The 21493-nt window shown below is 41.1% G+C and overlaps 1 protein-coding gene across 1 annotated transcript in view; it reads left to right on the forward strand.

Annotated features, from left to right (window-relative positions):
* The window catches only part of COL4A2 (collagen type IV alpha 2 chain), a 140820-nt gene that overhangs the window by 29306 nt on the left and 90021 nt on the right, over window positions 1–21493 (forward strand). The window contains exon 3 of the mRNA XM_083836221.1: window positions 12114–12194. Coding sequence (XP_083692347.1) covers window positions 12114–12194 — 81 coding nt within the window. The remainder of the gene's footprint in view (window positions 1–12113; window positions 12195–21493) is intronic.

The raw sequence follows: 21493 nt of genomic DNA on the forward strand, positions 1-21493 counted from the left end.
ATCCTGAGTTGACATCACCTATGAGAAGTTTCAAAAAATATGTTTATGGCAAAGCTGAGTACATAAATCCAATCTACTGGTTCCTCCTTCGAATTTCTAATTCAGTTCTCCTTATGAGGTCCATGGGGTGTACAGCTTATGCAGGAAACAGATTCCGAATCAGACATCGCTTACAAATTGCTAAGACATTTGAGCCTGATGAGCACTGAGCGGTCCATCCTACCTCTTTTAAGAGTTAAGGCTGTCTCACTTCTGATACAGTGAAATATAGGTGTGTTCCTTCATTTATTCTTATCTGTTTTCTGCTCTTTACTGCCAGGGCATGAACACTTCTGGATTTTCTTAGATCCATTTGCAAAGAGAAGCACATAATGAAAAAGGATGTGAAAGAAAAGCCAAGTGACATCACTTAAGTCAGTTTAAAGAAGCTTGATATTTGGTTGTTTATAATCTCAGTATGTTAGTTGTTTGTACTGTGATAAGAGCATTTTTGGTGTGGAGACTGAGCCACAACACTTATAACAGCAATGCAGACAGTGTTTGTCTATTGGTTAGAGTAATGGACTGGAAGGCAGGAAGGTCTCAGATCCTAGACCAAGCTGAACTGGTGACTCATCGTGTAGCTCTGGGAAAGTGCGTTCAACTCCAGTCTACAGTACTGCAGAAATCCGCCCAGCTGTTGAACTGAACAGAAGCAGGTTGCAAGTGTCAAGTCAGTAGTACATATGGGAACGATGAGTCTTTTCTTCTTGTTCTGGATAAACGTAAATCCTGCATTATTTTCTCCCGAGCCAATGTTTCATGGTGTGCTTGTGCTAACATTCTTGTACAGTCAGTTGGGTATTTTGAAGGAAATTGAACCTTCCCCTGCAAAAATTCTTCCCCACCCATCTGAAGAAATCTATGTAGAAGTGGGTATGAAAAATATAACCAAAGCAAAAACTGGCTGTTATTCATTTTTTAGTATCAAGGAGAACTTAATTTGTCCATTCCAGGTTTGTGATTTTGACATCTGTAGACTACAAATATACAAAATAAGCATTATGTTGAGGTATAGGTTTTGTCACCTGAGTACATAACAAGTAAATAAAACAGCTTTTTGGTGGAAGTGGGAATTGAAAAGTATCGTGCAAGTTTTATGAGAAAGAATAATAATGCTTCTCCTGTTTGATTTTTAATGTGTTTCTTATGTTCATTGGGGCATCTTATTAGCAAATGACAAAAACAAACAAACAAACAAACAAAAACTTTTCTACCTTCCTTCTTTTCTCTTTTTTAAAAATATATTAAAACATTTTGTTAGTCAAAAGTATATGGGTGAGAAAGGAGATTATCACTAGTAGTTACTATCCATTTTTATATCCACAAGGAAGAGATCTTACCTCAACACCTTTTTCTATGTTTTATATTCCCTGCCTTGACTCCATTGGAAATAACAAAACTCTCACTGAAGTCTGCATTTAGTCCTGATATGTTAGATCCTCTAACATGCTTTCTGTTATACCTCCTATAGCAGTCAGCTTTACACAGATCTTTTAGCAATGATGACACTGATTAACATAGAGCAGAGAGGAGCAGGCTCAGTGAGGAGGTTAAGTTTTTAAATCTAAACAGAAAAGTGAAGTGGGTCAGTTAGAAAGCCAGTTCTCATGGGCTTTTTCTTGACTGAAATAGAAAGGAAATGGTGGGTGTTGCATCTGACCAAGCAGTTAGCCGTAAACACTTCCATCATAAAATATAGTTCTTCTCCCAGCTTGCAAACCTCTTGTCCATTTTTCTTACTTTTAAGGAAATACCAGTCCAATCCTGAGAAGCTGTTCTGAAAAGTTGCATACCAAATTTCCACATTTAATATTTCCAGATCATTCCTTTGTCTAAGAGCCAACTCTGAAAAGTGAGCCACAACTGTAGGAGTTACACAGGGCTAGAACTACTCATCATGTATGATAAAAGCAGTGTCAGTCAGGCTGTGCCATCAGTGATAAACCTGTGCAAATCCATTCCTTTCAAATCATGCTCTCAGTAGTGCCATAATCCCGATTCTTGGTGTATTTATTTACTAATTGCAATTTAGTACATAGTTCTGCAGGAAGAACTTCATCTCAACTCTCTTTCTTTCTCTCTGCTACATATAATTCTGTAGGCACAACAGGTTTATAAAAGGTCATCACAAACTGTCACTAACCTAACCCCTCCCAAGCCAAAATGGTGCCATGGTCCCATGATCTCTGAACGCATACAAACCAGGTCAGCAGGTTACAGCTGTAAATAACTGTTCCTAGAGGAAAACAAGTTAACTCAGTTTATAAATGCAGTGCATACACAATCTAGCACTTTTAAGTAATTAATCATGGAACTGGAATAAAACCTCTGTGGTTGTGCTTATGTTTTGGGAAAAACTGGCTCTGTTGCGCTGCACTGAACAAATATAGACGATACAGCCATGAAAACAGCTGTGCGGCTGTTTTATATCAATCCCTTCCCCACGAGTAGGGCTAATGCAATTGCACTGCTGCTTGTTCAAAAGCAAAAATCTGTCCTACACTGACAGGCTTGTTTGTTCCTAGCATAAAAGGTGCAAATGAGTTTTCAGAAATATTCGTTACATATCTCAAGTATAATTTAGCAACTTTCAGATTTACCAACTGCTAAGAATAATATGTTCTCAAGCAAGTTTCCTGAGTCTGCCAATTTACGTAGGTGAGTAAACTAGACAGGTCAAATAACTGGCGAGGTTTATAAATAGACTACAAAAATCTCCATATATAGAATAGCATCCAGACTTTCTATTGTTTGAAGCAAATGATATCATTATTTGGATGTCATTCCAGAACTTCGGAAACTAAAAGTAGTTAAATATAGAAATTGCTACTTTAATGAGTGGATGCTGTATTTCATTATTATGCTACTAGTATGTGAACAAATGGCTTTCTGTGCTTGGGGATGAGAAGGGGGATTTTATTCCAGTAATATAAGATATTGGACAGAAGCCAAATTCAGATTAAGGGCTGACAGTGTCTTGACCCTCATTCCTTTATGGAAAACCTTTTTTCATCCACCATGCAGTGTAACTGAACATATGAGGTTATTACACTGTCGACTGACTTGTACCTTGCATGAGCATTTACGCTTATGCAAGTCAAATACAAAATGCATAGGGGGTTGCATAACATAAAATGATAGAATAAAAATTAAGGGAGAGGCAGACTGCTTTTCAGTGTACTTTGTCATCACAGACTCCCTAGAGAGTGATTATGTCTACTTCACCATATCAGAGAGCTTTCATCATCATCGCTGATAACTAGAAAACACTTCTTCTGACTCCTGCAATACTAGCTTTTAAAATCACCTAGGTAGCTTCTGTGGAGATACACTTTGTTCGTGTTGGGAAGCAGGGCTCATATTAGGATGTCCCAGCACTTGTAAACTAAAGACCACCATCCTACCAGATGAGGAGTGCCATGTTGGATGGTAGAGGAGAGTCTTGTTTTCTCATAAGAAACAATAATAGACTGAAATAGTATACATCTCTAAAAGCATGCGTTTACAAAGATGGAATCAAGTTTAAAAGATACCAAACCAAATTTTAATTTACCAATCAGATTTCCCTTCAGCTACTTCTGTACCTTCTGTCTTTTCAGATTTAGCTGAAAGAAGTAAATTCACCTTCTGAACAAGGAGTCAGTTGATAAGAAGTCACCTAAATTTAGGCATCTCCATATTCACAAGGTGTCTGAGCCTATTATAATCAGGGAAGCCAATGGGCCTACCTTAATTAATAGTAATAATGAATTTCTGTACCTTTGCTTACCTTCAATAATACATTTCCAACTTCAAGCTCTTACTAGACTCAAATCTGTGTTTTTTCTGTCGGCAAATCTGATTCTTAAGCTGGTAAACCTGCAAATGGAGTGCTCATGAGCAACACATTTATTGTTCTTCCGTAATCACTCTAGGCTGTAGGTGTCAGCTGATGACCGTGTAGCATTTGCCCCTTTGTAAGAAGTAAGAGGCATCTTCAGGCATGGCTGCAACCATCTTTAAAAAAAAAAAAAAGAAAAAAAAGCTTAGTTTGCAACATCACCTCTCCTGCTAGCGCGTGTTCAAGGTTTAATTGATCATTAAGACAAAAATTATCATTCCTCTAAGGAACAAAATCACCTATCTCAAATAAGGAAGAGGTAGAGGATACTGCTTTTCCTCCTCTAGATGCAGTTCTCTTCTAGGAAAAGCCCTCTATATCTTAACCCACCTTCATTAGGTCCTGGGAGTCACAGCATATTGAAGCAGAGACCAGCTGCTGCTTTTAGGATTCCCTACCTGACAGCACTGCAGATTCTTCAAAAATAAGCAGCAGCAATGAATTTTCACGTAAAGGTGACCATTTTTTATTGTTTGACATTTTACAATGTTTTAACTGGGTTTTCCCATCTTGTGTTCTAGTCCCTTTCTTAGGATAACATAGATTCACAGATTCACAGATTTCTCTAGGTTGGAAGAGACCTCAAGATCATCGAGTCCAACCTCCGACCTAACACTAAGTACTCCACTAAACCATATCCCTAAGCTCTACATCTAAACGTCTTTTAAAGACCTCCAGGGATGGTGACTCCACCACCTCCCTGGGCAGCCCGTTCCAATGCTTAATAACCCTTTCGGTAAAGAAGTACTTCCTAACATCCAACCTAAAACTCCCCTGTCGCAACTTTAGCCCATTCCCCCTCGTCCTGTCACTAGGCACGTGGGAGAATAGACCAACCCCCACCTCTCTACAGCCTCCTTTAAGGTAACTGTAGAGAGCGATAAGGTCGCCCCTGAGCCTCCTCTTCTCCAGGCTGAACAAGCCCAGCTCCCTCAGCCGCTCCTCACAAGACTTGTTCTCCAGACCCCTCACCAGCTTGGTCGCCCTTCTCTGGACTCGCTCGAGCACGTCCATGTCCTTCCTGTAGCGAGGGGCCCAAAACTGAACACAGTACTCGAGGTGCGGCCTCACCAGAGCCGAGTACAGGGGCACAATCACTTCCCTCGACCTGCTGGCCACACTGCTTCTTATACAGGCCAGGATGCCGTTGGCCTTCTTGGCTACCTGAGCACACTGCTGGCTCATATTCAGCCGACTATCCACCAATACTCCCAGGTCCTTCTCGGCCAGGCAGCTTTCCAGCTGTGGAACAACATCTCTGTGAAGAAAAAAAAAAAATGCAAAATACAGCTGAATCCAACTTCTTTACCTGTGAATACCAGACTCCCATGCACTGAATTCTTGACAGAAAACTATGTCACAGCATGGGCTGCTTGCTGGGAAGTTTACTGTTTGCAGAGAGCCTCATGCTGGGCAAGTGAGCAAGACCCCTGGACAATTATTCAAATATCTGTGCTATACATTTAGGCAGCTTTTTAGCTTTATTCTGTGACTGAGCTTCTTGAAGACCTCCCTCTTCTTTTAATGCCTACTATGTCACAGCAGCTCCTTCTGGATTCCGTCTGGTTTTATGGGTAAATATGTGTTTGGATGAAAGCCACAAAATTAGAAATGCTTTTATGAAAATGCGAAGGGTAAGTTCGCACTGCAGCATGTCTGGTTTCTGCAGTTGTTAGAAGGCAGTGTCTCAAGACTGGGACGAGAGAGTTTTTTAATTTGAAAAGGGGATTGTAAGTAGTACCTCAAATAAAGTGAGATGTGGAGCTGTGAAGTTTCACTTTGAAATGAAACTATACAGCCTTCAAATCAAGGCTGCACGCCAGAAAGTTCATATAATCAAGAGCCACAAGCCAGTCCATAAGAGGAAAGTCTTTCATAGCTTCACGTCCGAGAGGTACAGAATTCACGTTCCCCATTGCTGGCTTTGACATACTTGCAGAGACACACTAGAAGGGACAATTTTCTGTCTTTTGGGGACTTTCCAGCATCAGAGACTTTGTATTCTCTCATCCTTTATCCGCTCAGCCCCAGACAGTCCCCAGGAGCTGTGCTGCTTTGGGATACTCTTTCTCTGTTGACGATCATATGCCCATCAGGACCCAGAAGCCAAGCAAGCTGCTTGCATGCCTGGCAACCTGCTTTACAGTTTTCTCTACACAATCCATCACGAGAGAGGTGGCATTGGAAACTCCACACAAATCAATAATTCATAAGTGCTTGCCACAAGCATTGAAGCATCACACTGGGGAGGTTGCCTTAGGCAGTAGTGAAGCAACCAGCTTTCTTTGTATGGCTGGTGGTAAGTCTCTTCGTGTTCATCCTGGGGCCAATTTCCGGCTCCGTTTATTTTTTTATTTTTTTTCATAGAAGGATATGTAAATACATGGCTCCCCCTACTTTTGTGGGAAGTGTAAACATTCATATGATGTTGAGGTCACACACTAAATTACTCCAGTTGCCATACATCCAGTCCAGAAAGATTCTGGCTCCCATTCAAATATGAAAGAAAGAATTATTTCTTAGCTAAATAATTCTCAGAACAGTTGGAAAGAGGATCCACACCCACATCTTTTCCTTCCTCTCTGAATGTGCCAATTTATATCTCCCTTTCCCTCGCCAATTAAGGTCTTCACAGTGGTCGTACTGTCCAGTGCACTCGTAGCTACTGGATTGCAGGCAGGCAGTTTCAGATGTTTGGTTCTTCCCCTGGCATTGCAATTCTCTGAGGACAGAGCATTTTCCAGACCAAGTTTAATGCTGGCCTAACCCAGGCTACCCCACAGACAGCATTCTCCATATTTGTTTTGAAGGATTGTTTATGAGTGTTTCTAGAGAAATAAATTTGGCATCCGGGCCACAAATGTTTTCGTCTTTTTAAGGAGTGAAAAGCTTGTTTTGAGCAAATACAACTGTGCAGTAACATTTGAAACCAATGAAGTTCTTATCTGTCTGCTTCCTCACCAACAGGAGTATCCAACCATACTCTATTTTTTTTCTCTTTTCTTTCAAAGGCAACAGAGGATTAATGCTTCCATGTCAGGGCCTTACAGACCAAATTTGAAATTAGAGTGAGTGTTGACAGCTGAAGGTCAGGCGTGGAAAAAGAGGCTCGTACTGGAAGTGTGGGCCAGTCTCAACACAGTGTGCTGCCTCAGAGGCAGGTTTGCAGTCCTGACTTAATGTTCTGGTTAAAATCTCACGTGAAGCAGAAGCACGCAGTATGTCAGCACCCCCAGCCATGGTTCAGCTTTTCAGCAGGTTCCCAGGCCTTCTGAAATCTCCTTGGTAAACCTTAGCCTGCATGGAGGGGCTGCTGTGATTGATGGCAAGCACAGAATCAGGCTGTGACAAGGCAGAAGTTAATGCACAACTGCAACCTATAAAACTTTATCAAAGAAAATGTCAGTGTGCAGAGTCTTTTGATTCCAGGTTGCAATATTTACATTATAATTTCTGTATTTTTCTTGGGGGGCGGAGAGGAGGCTACATGTAACGAAATGGCTTATATTTTCTGGTCTTTCTGTACTCATAGAACTTTACTTTGAGTTCTGTCTTCTGATTGCCTTTGTTCTTTGTCAGAATACCAACCACAGGAGTGAAGATACTTGAATGGGCATGCAGAGATAACAATTACATAAATGTGGTCAAGATCAGTAATAAAAAAATCATTAATGGGTGGAAAATTTTAAAGAGAACTGGGTATATATTTCTAGATTTTTTTAGGAGTTTGACTGAAAGAAACTACATTTAAGTCAAAGCAAAACTCCATGAACTCTTGGAAGAGAAGTTGACTTTTGTTGGCTGAAGATGTACTAACATAAGTAATATTATTTGGGGACAGAAAAAATTATGAGAAAGCAAAAGGTCAACAAATGTTTTTTCTGTTGCAACATAGACATTTTATGCTTGCTGTTTCATACATAAGAAGGGAAATTGTTTGCACCAGGCACAAAACAGGTTTACAGACATAGATGGTATGTTTTCCCTTATTTGTGCTTAAATGTAAGTGATGTTCAAATTTCTTGAGCCATCAATCATATATTCATTCCACCACAGAGTAACCAAACGGTGTTAAGAGTTTGAAAATTCCCTCTTCTCTTTTTCTGTTCATTTCTTTCCTCATTCCCCCTTCTTTATCCATTCCAGCCTAGTTCATGACCTGGTGGTTAGAGCTTTCCCAGGGTAGGTGTCTGTTTGATTTTATCAGTCACAGAACTAATTCCCAATTCCTTGGAGACTGTTCCCACTTCCATGCTGATCTGTGCAATAAATGGGTGTGAGATTAGGACACTTAGCATAGGATTAATCTCACCTGAAACTGGATGTCTGCACTGTAGACAAATCTGAGCTAGTCACCCTAGGCTGCCTTTCTCATCTCCTGGCACTTCTGGGATAAGATTTATCTCAACTGCCTGAAATAGTTCCGATGAAATTCTCTGTGTAGTCTATAACAGCAAGCCAGATGTTGTGCTCAAGTGTAGATGTGTATATTGCAGATATCTAAAATTAGGTTATATAAACCCCATTTCTAGACTCTGCCTAGACTCTGGATTTTTTAATGATTAGTGGGATTTGAGATCATCCAAAACATAAGCGAGACCTGGATTTGAAGGTTTTCACACCAGATAACTTCAGAATTGGGGCTGTTGCTACTCTTCTACTTTGTTTGCACAGATGCTAGAACATCATTGTGCTGCAAAAATTTTTTTACCATTCAACCTTACATTGAGCAAATCAGGACATTCATCTCCCTGTCTGTAGACTTCTACAGCGGGTGTATGTCTCCAAGTAAGCTGCTCACCTCCACTCGCCTTTCCAGTTAAGTGAAAGCAGTAGGTGATTTCTGGGAGAAATGTAGGGGGTCAGTTTAGGTGCCAGTATCAGGATGGGGTGAATTGTACCCTTGGACTGGCTGTTCTCCCACTGGCCAAACAGGTAGTCGTGGCACCTGCCTCAGATCAAGAGAACTACATCTGGATTAACCATTGGTGCTAAATTCCTAGAAATGTATTTTCCTCAGGAAATAAACATTTTTGTGTTACTTTAAAATTACATAGTCCATTTCTAAGTTTTAAGTTGGGCTTTTTCCATTCTAATTATTGACTGATACATTTCTCTTTTATTTCTTTTCATCTCAGTTGTGTGTCTGTGTGTATAGTTGGTTTTCTCAAGGTTTTACGAGGATCCTTAAGTGATTTTTAACATTAAAAATTCTTAAACTATGTTTTATACTATAGCTTCCTGGTAATGTCAGATTAAATGACAGTGAATTATCTGCCTTCAAGAGATTAGAAACGTTCATAGATAACGAAACAGAAAATGTTACATGTGAATAAAAGCTCCCAGAGCCCTCCCACTAGCAGTCCAAAAGTGAAGGAGTGGAAATTAAGCAATACAGAGAGCCCAAGTGTAGTCCAGAGTAAATATATTAATGCTAGTCTCAAATGTTTTCCAGTTATGTTCTCTACCTTTGGAGAAGTCTTCCTGATTTCTCTCTTCATTATCTCAAGGATCTATGTGCATTAAAGGACATAAAATGAGAAAATAAAATAAAGCTTCCTCAGATTGTAGAAGAAAACAATTGTGTCCCCACATTAGCTGCTGGTATTGTTAAAACATGCAAATTAAAATGTTGGATGATGGATAGTACACAAACAATAGACCTTGAACTTCTTCCAGTCAAAATAAGTATTAGCAGCCTCCAGGTTTTTTTTACAAGTGCACAACTATCTTGCCATAGCTCTGATTCATACTCTATTTTCTCCTTAGCAACAATTTACCAAATTTAGAGACACTCTGCTAATTAAAAAAGAAATAAACTTATTGTTCTCCTTGCTATTTTCTCAGTAGGCATAATTGAAATTTCTCACGATTAAATTACTGTATCTGTCAGTTGTTACTGTTGGGCTGCAATATACTGTTATTTACAGCTCCGAAACATCTCTCTAAAAGTTCAGAATTAATTCCAACGAATGGCTGCACTACTTATTACATTGCACCTCAATGCAGATGTGCATCCTGCAGAGGAGTATGTTCACAGAAGCGTTATGTCGGCATGGCATCCATAGAAATGAATAGTTCTGTTCTTCATTTATGAAAAGGGGGAGGAGGGAGAAACTCTGTGAAATGAAGGATCCTGAAAGAGAGATGCACATTACATCTGCAAGTAAGTTAATAAGAACAAAACACAGGCATAATAAGTTTGCAACCATCCAGTCGTTTGACTGAAATGGACCAACCTGAGCAAGCTGCTTGAGTTTCTAAAATGGTCTTAGCTCGTTATTTCCTCTAAATAATAGTCTAAACAAAAAACAGAGTTCAGAACATGATGTAGAGCACTGTTACCTCTGTGAAATAATTTCCTGAGTCAGACACCTAACCTTTAAATAGCTCAGGGCATGGTTTCAGTTCTGTAGACCTGTTCTATCAGGATGGAAAGCCTACTTGTTTCATTAAATGTGAGAAGTAAATATAAACCTGAAACAAAATTATTCTAATACATGAGATGAGTTACGATACAGACAGGAACCCCCTCTTGAGAAGCATAACAACTTGTTTTGGAAACTTGGTATAGCCACTTGTCGTAAGATTGAGAGTCAGCTGTACAAATACGATCAAAGGAGGGCTTAGGCAATGTCTGTTAGCTACCTGCTTCATACCCGGTACTCGTTTGGCTCACAGAGTGGAATCCAAAGCCTGGAGCTGTGTTTTCAGGTTCCTGGTAGTGTAAAGCGAGAAGTGGATACCTGAGAAATCAGCCGCACGTGTTGAGGAGGGGATTGATTAGAGCTACCTGAAGAATGCCAAGCATTGCATTGTTGGTCCCTCTGTATGTTTTAGGTCCTTGAGTCAGGGCTAGAGGCAGGAACGGCAGCATTACTGCTTTTTTAAGCAATAGCAGGGCAGCTCAGAGCACCCGTCTTGTTTTGGAGGCTTTATACCCATGTCACCCCCCTTCCAAGTACTCACAGTATGAGGGAGGTGGGGAGGGTGAAAGGACCCCTTGTTCCTGCCGCAGCACAACAACAAATTCAGGGTTTTTCAAGGCAGGAGGGAAGCAAATGAAATGGAGCCTAACTCTGAACCCTAGAGTGAGGGTGCTTTACAATTTTATCTGCTGAGCAGTGCGTGTGAAAACTATCAGCAGCCCTGAATGAGGAGCTGTGGCTCCAAAACATACTTCCAGTAGCTGCTGGACTTCAGTCCTTCTATTTCTTCTGACGCTATTATTTTCTGTGGGGCAAAACGGGTTCAGAAATAGTGATGAGAAATCCCTTTCTCCCCTTCTCAGATTCCTTACCAGGCTGCTGAGGCACTTTCATCAGGGGTTCGAAACCCTGAGCTGAGGTGGGCCACAGGCTGGCCTTCATAATATTCCTAATTATTAGGTTACACTTCTAAAAGTTACACCACAGCATGCACAGCATCTCTGCTGTTCAGGTTTCTGAACAAGAGTGACTGTGGCTGCTGCTCTTCATGCAGCCAGTGTGTGTGAGGTGTAATCTGAGACGGCCTGCCTGCCCGAGTCCTTCCAGGGATTTGCATGGAGCGGTGCGTGTGTTGTGCCTGATAAATTCACAGCCCAGGCCGAGGCACTTCTGCACAGGCAGGACAGGTGTAACTGCAGCTTAATGGAGGTCTGAATTCTAGGTCACAAAGGTTGGGCTGCTAGCAAGTTTTAGGTGCCTCTAGAATAGACAGCCATTGAAAAGGAGAGGGCAGGAGCTTGGCTTTTGGTTTTGAACATGATACCGTTGTCTTCCTTTATGTCCACCAATAAATATTGCAAAATGTAGCAATGATTTAGAGCACGCATGGAAAGATGTGCTGCATTGTAATCTAGGACTTAGTCCATGTTCCTGAAGAATCCAAGCAGCTGTGTTTCTGTGATATGATACATGCTGCATGTGTCAAAAAGATGTGTGAAATATCACTCAACATGGAGCTGCAGCATTTTGCAAATGTGGAGGGAAATTAATAGAGTAACATTATATTTCTTGATGCTGATCTCCAAGAACTGGAAGAGCTCTGACTTGTGCTTCTAAGCTTATCTTTAAGAGGTGTCACCTGGAAGTTATAGATCTGATCCAGGTCTTTGCAGTGATTATGCTAAATCAATGTTTATTGAGTTGTGCCAAATATTGTAGTTCACATCAATTAACTTCTGTTTTATGTGTGTTCTGGTTTGCAGGGTGGAAAGACTTACACAGGACCATGTGGAGGAAGAGACTGCAGTGGAGGATGCCAGTGTTTTCCTGAAAAAGGAGGCCGTGTGAGTAACATTTTTTTCCTGTAAAATGTTCTTCATGCGTTTGCTATAGGTGAACTTGCATCAGAGTGCTGGAAATATTCAAACAATTGTATTTTTTTCAGGAAAAAAGTTACTTTCGTTGCATCTTAATTCCTCAAGATCTCATAGATTTGAAAAGTGTTGCACGTTCTTCTCTTAAAGCTGAGGGCCAAGGGACCTCTCAGGCACTGTGAGCAGATTGGGTCAGAATTCAAGGGACAATTGTCCTGTGATGTTAGATGCTGTCAGTACAGGTTGCATGATGATGCTAAAGGACTATCAACAAAATCACTCAGTAACCTTCCTGAATTCTTTCTAACAAAATGGTATCCAATGACATGATACCTCGTACGTGTGATTTCCATTAAAGCAGAAGGGAACCAGTTCTGCAGAACCTGAAATACCCACTGGAAGGAAACTGCTTGGGACTTCCTGGCATTGGGTTGTTGCTGATACCCTTTTCTTTGTTTTGGGGAATAGTGAGCTAAGAGGCAGAGGAAGGGAGATGGGGTGGAGGCGATTAGCCACCTGCCCAAAGAGCTCCCCGCAGCAGGGCAGTTCCTATCCTGTATGGCTCGAAGCCCTGGCTGGCAGGCTCCTTCTGTACAGCTTGGTCTTCTGCAGCTGAGGGAGTGACTCAGCCTTTTCCATCCACCCATCCCTAAGAATAGGCCATGCAAGAGATGCGGCAGGTCATATGCTCTTTCTGCTATCACTCTGCCTTTCTTCCACGCAGCAGGCTGCCAGTTCCCATTCCCATCACATTCCTCGAGCTTGACTCCACGTCTGAGTGGAGGAAGAGGTGGCAGGAAAGTCAACGTGTAGGTGGAAGGCAAGGAACACTCTTGTTTACAGCAGAACTCCCGATGTATTTGTGGAAGTCAGATGATCCCATGGTCACCATGCCATGAGCACCGCAGTGGCAATAGTCCCAACCCCTGACCACGGCCTGCTCATGATCTGCTTTCCATTACAATAACCTAATGGCAGACTGATGAAGCTGAGAACAAACAAACCCTTCCCATGAGACACAGCTTCCGGAGGGGCTGTCTCCAGCTGTTATTGCCCTTCCCCGACTGCTCAGCCCGTGAAGTTGAGCGAGTGCCTCCTGCCATTTCCCTCCAAGGGCACTGAAAGACAAAAATTGTTGCTGTGTGAAACAGCCTCAAGTATGATGCTACTGTGTCTTTCTTCAGTGTGACTTTTTGTGTTCTAAGGTAAAGCATGGACCTGCTAGTTCTCCACTAGAGTTGGTGAAAACAGTCATCTGTGGAAAAACTACCTGCTTTCGTGACCGAAGTATTTTTCTCCTTCCTTATTGAGTGAATAACCCTTAATTTCAAGTTAACCACGTCTGCAAGAGAAGAGAGGTAGCTAAACAGAAGTAACTGAATAGGCTAGAAAAGCTGAAAATGTTAAGTTATTAAAGTAGAGAATCAACCAGGTGCCCCAGAAGCTTAGATGTTTAGTATCTAGATTAGGAGAAAAGGGCATATTTTACATATTCTCCACTCTCACTCTTTTGCTTATGTCAGGGAAGTAAGAGTAACCCCAGTAACTAATCAAGCTAGTTAAATAGACACTAAGAAAAGAGAAAAGGAGGATGTTACAAAACATTAATTATATTTTGCTGCTTGTGGTTACTGTGGAAATTGTGAAGGAGTATTGGGGAAAGTGATTTAAAGAATTTTATAACACTTCAAAAATTGTGTTTGAATTCTCTGAAATTGTATACCTCATTCTGAGTCAGCATGCACTGCATGTATTTTGCGTCTGCTTGTCTCTTCAGATGTCAGAACCTCAGTTAAACATCTGTTTTAGGGAACAAGACTGGCCTTTAGAGACTAGTCAAATTTGGCATAGCTTCTGGTCTCATGCTAATCCTCAATGGGAATATTTATTTTCACAAAACCTCTGTATAATCTGGCACGACACACATGTTCTGTTTGAGGTGACTCATTACATGCACAATAGACATATTGCGTGTTTGCACTTGTAAGAGTGCCTGAAGAAGTCTGCTAGACTTGTGCTTGTTCAGTGGCTCTCCACGTCAGGTACAACACAGCTGTCTCAGAGTATTCAGGTAGAAACAGCACTGTGAGAGCCAGCAACCAGTTGCCATACCATTGCCCTACCATGTAGTGAAAATGCACATTAATCTCATAACAGATCTCTCAAAAACAGATAGACAAAAGCTCTTTCTTCAGCTTGCTGCTACTGAATGCATTTCAGAAACTGTTGAATGAAGTAAATTCATTGGAGCAGCAAATACTATTGAAAATTATGACAGTAGAAAAGGTCTGAAAAATGTCTGTTTTTATTTATATAAGGTTCTACTTCATTTTCTGCTGTTGTTGCAGTTGAAATCTTAAGGTACAGCATTTAGATAAAGGCGCTTTTCTGTATTGTCTTAATCCAATGGTATTTGTTTTTTAAAAAAGTGTTTTTTACTAAAATATGCCCATTGCTTTCTTCTGGGGGCTCTGCACTCAGAGGCACTGTCTGTCTGGATTTGTGAGGATTCAGCCAGACTTTGCTCAAGTGTGCCAGGTCTCCAGATGCATGACAGCTGGAAGCCCTGTGGTTCTGTCTACACCAGTTTTGGTTCGAGACTGATAACACCAGCCACGAAGGCACCTTGAAGTTGAATCATGTTTCAAGCAGGCAGTTTCTAGGGACAGAAGGCAACCTAGCACAAATTAGTGCATGCACCCAACAAGCCTGCTGGAAAGAGTTGGCTGTGTTTAGTTTTTCCTCGACTCTTTTTTGGCTGGGCTCTGCCATGAAGCTTTCACTGGACTCAGAGAGCTCGATGAAGTCCAGTGTGGTTGGGGAATATGAAACAGCAGAAGCCGCATCTTCTGCTTGCCATGGTGGTGGGGAGCTGCTGCAGCAAGGCAAATACAGTGGCTAACATGCAAGCTCCCACCCCTCATCAGACCTGCTGCCAGGGTTGTGCAGACACAAGGGAAAGGCACTTTCTACCACATTTCCATGAGGAAAACAAGTCTGAGTCAAACCTTCAGGAAAAAAAAAAATCACAGGATATTGCTGATAACCACATTTGCAGTTCACAGCAAATGCCTAGCTGTTGCTCAAAGAAGTTTCTCTAACGGCATGTCTTCCCAGGGCCACACACGATCCCCTTGAATTTGCCACCTCCTGTCCCGCTTTTGAGTTTACACCTTTGGAGCAAAACAAAGAAAGGGAACGTCTTCCATAAGCTGTTTTTTCTCTAGTGTCTAATGACACTTCAGTCTTTGTTCATGTTGACAGCAGGCTAGTTACTTCACTTTAAACTTAGGTGCGCATTTACTGTTAGCTGGATATGAATACCCAGTCTTTATAGGTCTGACCGTACCTCATGGCCAGCCTTGCGGTCAGTCATCTGGCCATTCTCACAGCTGGCAAAAACCTCAATGGAGTTATAGTGAGAATCAAAGTTCCTGCAGGAGTGTCCAGATCCACACAACAAGAAACTACATGTATGTAAGCCTCAGGTGGAGGGCTCAGGGTGAAAAGGGAGAAGGAAGACATCTTCTCCCTAAGTGGCATGTGGAGAAAATACTGTGAGGAGTGCCAGGGTGTCTGGATAAGAAGGAAGGGAGAAGAGGTAAGCATTGATACTGTATTGAAATTCTATTTTGAATAAAACAGAGGCCCTGGACTAAAGGGAAAAAAAAAAAAGAAAAAAGAGAAAAAAGAAAAAAAAATCTAGTTTATTTTTTCTCCAATCTTTTATTGCAACACCTAATATTTTAAGATTTAAAGTTCTTTGTAGACCATATATCGGTCAGAGTATAATATATGCACCTTTAAAAATTGTTAGAACATGAATACGCTTATGTAGGAAGCAGTAACTCCTTTCAGTACAATGGCCAACTGTTTGACCTATTGAAGTTCATAATCAACCTCACTTCATAACCAACCTAGAGGGCTTTGTAGAAAGTGGAAGTGAATAGAAATCTTTTTGATCTTTCTGTAGAGTGAGAAAATGCACTCTATTGAAATCTTGCTTTGTACTTTCTGTCTGAGTCAAGCGTCTAGCACTGCTTGAGCCATTTAGCCCTTGTTTTTACAAGGGGCTGGAATAATGGAAACTGAAATGAAAGTACAGTTTCGCATCCCCATAAAGGCCATTTTGTGGGAATGCCAAAACATTTATTTTTTTTTGTTGTTAATCAAGACTGATATGAGACTTTTCTACAACTCCTATACAGATATTTGTTGTATCACTTTCACTAATGCAATGGCCATGGGTAAACTATTACCAGTCCACCTATAATCATTTCTGTCTGTTTTTGAGTGCAACTATGAAATCTAGTGTCTGATCTTAACTTACAAGCATTTTCTGTACAAGCTTAAATCTTTACACATGGACGAGATCTAGCAGATGTTCTTCTCCGTAGTTAAAAAAAAATAAAATACAACACTTAGCTATTCTAAAGTTAATTCCATTCTTGTGTTTTCAGGGAAATGTTTAAATCCAGTAAATACGTGTTATTAACTGTTAGTGTAATTGTTGAATTTCACAATTAACCAGGTTCTCAGCTGGTATAATGGCAGTAACTCCTTTTTAACTCTTGGTTAGTGTAAACTGATATATCTAATGAAATCTGATATTTTAGCTTATTTTTACAAAATAAAAGCACATGAAGTTTCTTCCCATCATAGACTACTAATACATCTAGCCCATTACTCTGTCCCCAGCAGTGATGGTAGGAGGTGCTATTTAGGGGGAGCAGAGATCTGGCAACTTTCTGCAGTCTTTTCCCTTTTAATTAAAATTATACTGTTAGAGATGTGACATATTTATATATTCCTTCAATATCTGTGTTTCTCCATGAATTTGTCTCATCTTTTTCTGAAGCTGCTGTGTCGTTACAGCAATCTGTGACACCAAGGATTCCACTAATCAAACAATATAAAATTACTGTCCAACCTGTCCTAAGCCGATCTCTTCCTAGTTTCAAGTACACCCTATTTCCAGTCCTGTAAGATCTGGGAAGGAGCAATTCTGCATTTACCTTACTCCCTGCTTCCTTAATTATGTAAACCTCAATAACATCCCCTCTCACCTTTCTCTTGTCCAGAAGGAAGAGTCACAGCGTTTTTAGCCTCTCCTAGGAGGCAGCACTCCGGCCCCTAACCCCTCTAGTCTTCTCTCTCTGGACTGGTCTTTGAGACACCACAGCTCTACACAGCATGCAGGATTATGGGTGCACCAAGGTCTTAGCAGTAAATTGACACCCTCTTGTCTTCCTCTCAGTGCCACTCCTGAGGCCTACCAACACTGAAGTTTATCTACCCACGCAGTGATGGACCTCCCCATCACCGTCATGGTGTTTAACAACTTGAGATAGGTTAGTGTCATCTACAAATTTGTGTGTTTCATGGCTCAGTCCCTGTTGCATCTCCATTTTGAAATGTGATTGCCAAGCACTGTTCTTTTCTTCCTATCTTTTAGCCTTCAATCCATAAAAGCACCTCTCTTCCAACTCCAAGGGAATTTATTTTCAAAAATCTTGGTAAAGAATTCTGTCAAAGCCATATTGAAAATCAAAATACATTATGGTTACTAGGTCCTCCTTTACCATGCTTATCCTTGTGCTCAGTTATGGTATTCTTTAAGGCAGATGACTGCCTGGCCAAGCAGGGAAGTCAGATGCCCTGGCCCAGTCAATCACAGTTACCAGGGTCTACTCCTGAGTGTCTTTTCCACATGGGAGCTGGGTTGGCACCAACTGTGGCTATTTGGGACAATGGGTTACACACCTTGGCCAGCAGTTCTGCAATTTCACACTTGAGTTCCTTCAGAAGGTCCAGGTGAATGTCACCACTCCTACTCACTTACCAAGGTCTGCCTTATCTATTTTATCTTCTACTTCCTGTATATTTACCTGAAATTAATCTGGCTCAAAAAATAGCTTAGGTTTGGGACTCAAATCTCAAACACCTTCAGCAGTAAAGACATATGCAAAGATTTCCCTAAGTTTCTCTGCTGTGGCCTTACTGTCCCTGAGTGCCCCTTTTAAACTTTTGGCATCATGTGTTGTTGTTATTTCCTTTGAGGGCTTCTTGCTTTGCTTTAAACAACTTTTTACTGTGAGCTTGATGACCTTCTGCAAAGTGTTCACATTCTTTTTTAGCCATCCGAGTTGCCATTTACTCTTGATCTGCTTTTTATGAGCTTTGCTGTTCATTTCAGCTAATTTTTAAATGTGAACCTTTTTCCCTACAATAGCCTCCTTAGGTTTTTTATGAGCTATGCAGAGTTTTATTGAACTGTTTTATTTTCTTTTTGATATGTGACACAGTTTACCAGGACTTTTAATATAGTGTTTTTGAAAAGCCTCCAGGTTGCTTTAGGCTTCCTACATTTTGGACTGCTTTTTTAGTTTTTTACTATTCATCCGATTTTTATGTATATTCCCTTCTTGATATGGAATATCTGTGTGATGCATTTGTTTGGTTTACTCCATCTGACTACAGTATTAAATTAAAGTTGTATCGTGAAGCTATTACAGAGCAGTTCTCCCCCTAGTACCTCTTGAACTAGGTCCTGTGGACCACTCAAGATCAGAGACATCATTTCTTGTGGGTTCCAGGGCTCGCAGTCATTTACAGTGTCCAAAAATCTTATCTCCTTATCTCATCTGGATGAGACATTGTGTCTGACTGTATGTAGGTAGGCTAATTTGCCAGTATCTCTACCTGACTCAGTTTTGCAGCTTCTCTGATTTAACTGAACGCTTCATGATCTTTGTCTTTATCAGGGAGTCATAAATACAAACCAAGTGCTACCTTTCTGTTATCTCCTATGGGGATTCCCTGTTGCTGTCCTTTGCCCACGGTATTTTTTTCTGTTACACTTAGTATTGTCCTCCGCATTCTGTGCCACTGCCCTGCTTGTACCTCATCTCCTGTCATTCCAGTGAAGGTGACAGCCTAGCAATTCAGTGTGCCACTGATGATCCTCCTCCGACCAGCCTGAGATCCATCTTGCATCAGAATTGTCATTTGTTGCCAAGCAGTATAATTCCCTAATCCAATTTTTTAGGTCTCTAGCATTGCTATAGAAGCACTTACAAATTTGGCACACTCTTTGTTGCAAGTGCCAGTCAAGTGACATTGTAGTGTTGTTTATGTTTCTTATTTATTGCATTTTTGCTATTTTTTTTCTTCCTTGCCTTCTCAGGAATGTATAGTGAACATCAGCCATGTCTCCCTCACAAGTTCCTTGAGTCCTGACTGGTTGCTCCACCATGCCTATCAGTCTTTCCCCTGTTTCTAGCTTAGCTATTTCTCTGTGACCTTTTTAATTTTCAGTAATAGCAGCCTTGTTCCGTTCTGACTGACCAGCCCATTCCTCCTGTGCTGACTGGTCTCGTTCCAGAGAGTTTGCCAGCACTTCAGTCCCCTGCACGGCAGCCTTGATTTAACCCCCTAGGACATCCCTATTCTGCTTTCCCACATTGGTGGTATAACATAGACTGTGGCCACCAGTTCCTCCTTTCTACCACACTAAATACCTATCTGCACATCTGTTGAGCTCTGTTACCTTTCCTCTCAGCAGGCCACTTGTCCTCTCAGCTGCTGCAAACCCAGCTCTCTGTGTCAATCAAACCTCCCACTACCATCACTTGGTTCATCTTCTTCACATGGAAGACTCCCTTTGCTCCAGGAGCATCCTCACCCCAGAGAGACATTTTAACCATCTGGAGGTTGGAGCTTATCAGAGATTTGATCCTTCCTTCCAAGCTGATGAGCCACCATCCCTGAGACTGACATCCTTCAACATCAGAGATCTTTTTAATGGTGGCCACAAGAGGGCAGGCACAGCAGAGGGGGGACTGCCACACAACGTCCTGGGAGGCCTTGCCCGTGAACCTGTTTCTCTTAGCTGCTCCAGCTCAGCCGTTCTTGCCTGTAGAGAACAAATCCAGGACTCCTGCCAGGCAATAACATGCATTGTCCTCTCTGTGCAAAAAAATAAAAATAAAAAAAAATGAGTGGTCTGCTCTATTGTGCAGCTTCTGCCTGCATCCTGAGCTTAAAATAGGTAAGCTCTTGAAGGTTCATATTAGTACAACTTCTCATTTGTGAGGTGAGTAGAATTACTTTTCCCTGCTCTACCCATTATCAAGCTAAGTAGCAACAAGGAAGATCTGGCCTTGCTGAGATGTACCTAGGAATTGTGGGGAGAAGGCAAGCTGACCTGAGCCTTCACAAGCTGCAGTTCATAAGGATGAAGGAGCCACCTGGCCAGTTCATATGCCCTTCAGACATCCTCAGGAAGCCACTCAACTAAAAACTAAATGTGTTCCCACCACCAAGAAAAACTCTACTGGTCATGTAAGCCAAAAATTCATCATGCCTATGTGCCCTGCACTAGCCTGCCTTTCTTTCTTTTCTGCTCGTCTTTCTTTTTGTTCTTTCTTTCCCCAAAAAGAAATTATTTTTAAAAGTCTCCTGTTTGCTGTTCTGTGTTTGCTATAAACAAAGCTTTGGGATTGAATTCCCTCATTTATCTTTAAAAGTATCATCAGATTCTGCAATGGGATGGATATGAAATACTTCCCACCCCATTCCCTCCCCAGCCCCCAAATAAGAAGATACTTCAAAATTTCATATTGCTTCACAGGCAATGGGTAATTGTGCTATCTCTCTGAAAGCTGCCAGGAAGATGCACTGCCTCAGAGGGGAGTTATCTGAGGGAGGTATTTGTAGTGGTGGCAGATTTATAGGCAAACTACCTGTTGTGCTAATAAGCATTATGCCTTGACAGGAAGGAACCTTTCATTATTTCAATACTGTAATCAAATCTAGTATGGTATATTGGGTTTTATTTATTTTTTCTCAGGCTAGTCAAAATAATAGTGGAGAACAGCTTACCAGGGACTGTAAAAGAAAAAAGTGTTACCATAAAAAAATGTTTAATAGTGTGAAGCTAAACTCAGCTCTCAGATGCAAGAGTACAGTTCCCTTTTACATACATGTTTGAGGATATGGTTTCAAATGTATGCTTTTGTTTATGTTTGTACTTGCAAAACACTGCCTAATAAGGTCTTGCCGGCATACATAAGTCCCTAAACTCTTGACATTGTTCCATAGGCATCTAAATCTTGGGTTTAAGGCTTAATAGCATGAACTGTTAGTAGTGAATAGTTCCATAATCTCTCCAGTTAGCTACCAGAGGAAGGCAGGATGCAGGTTTGCTTGACATAACTTGACTTGGTCAGTCTGAAACTCAATGCCTAGTTTACAACCTGATGTTTTAT

Source organism: Anser anser, assembly GCF_964211835.1.
Source record: "Anser anser genome assembly, chromosome: 1".
In the NCBI taxonomy this organism is placed as follows: Eukaryota; Metazoa; Chordata; class Aves; order Anseriformes; family Anatidae; genus Anser; species Anser anser.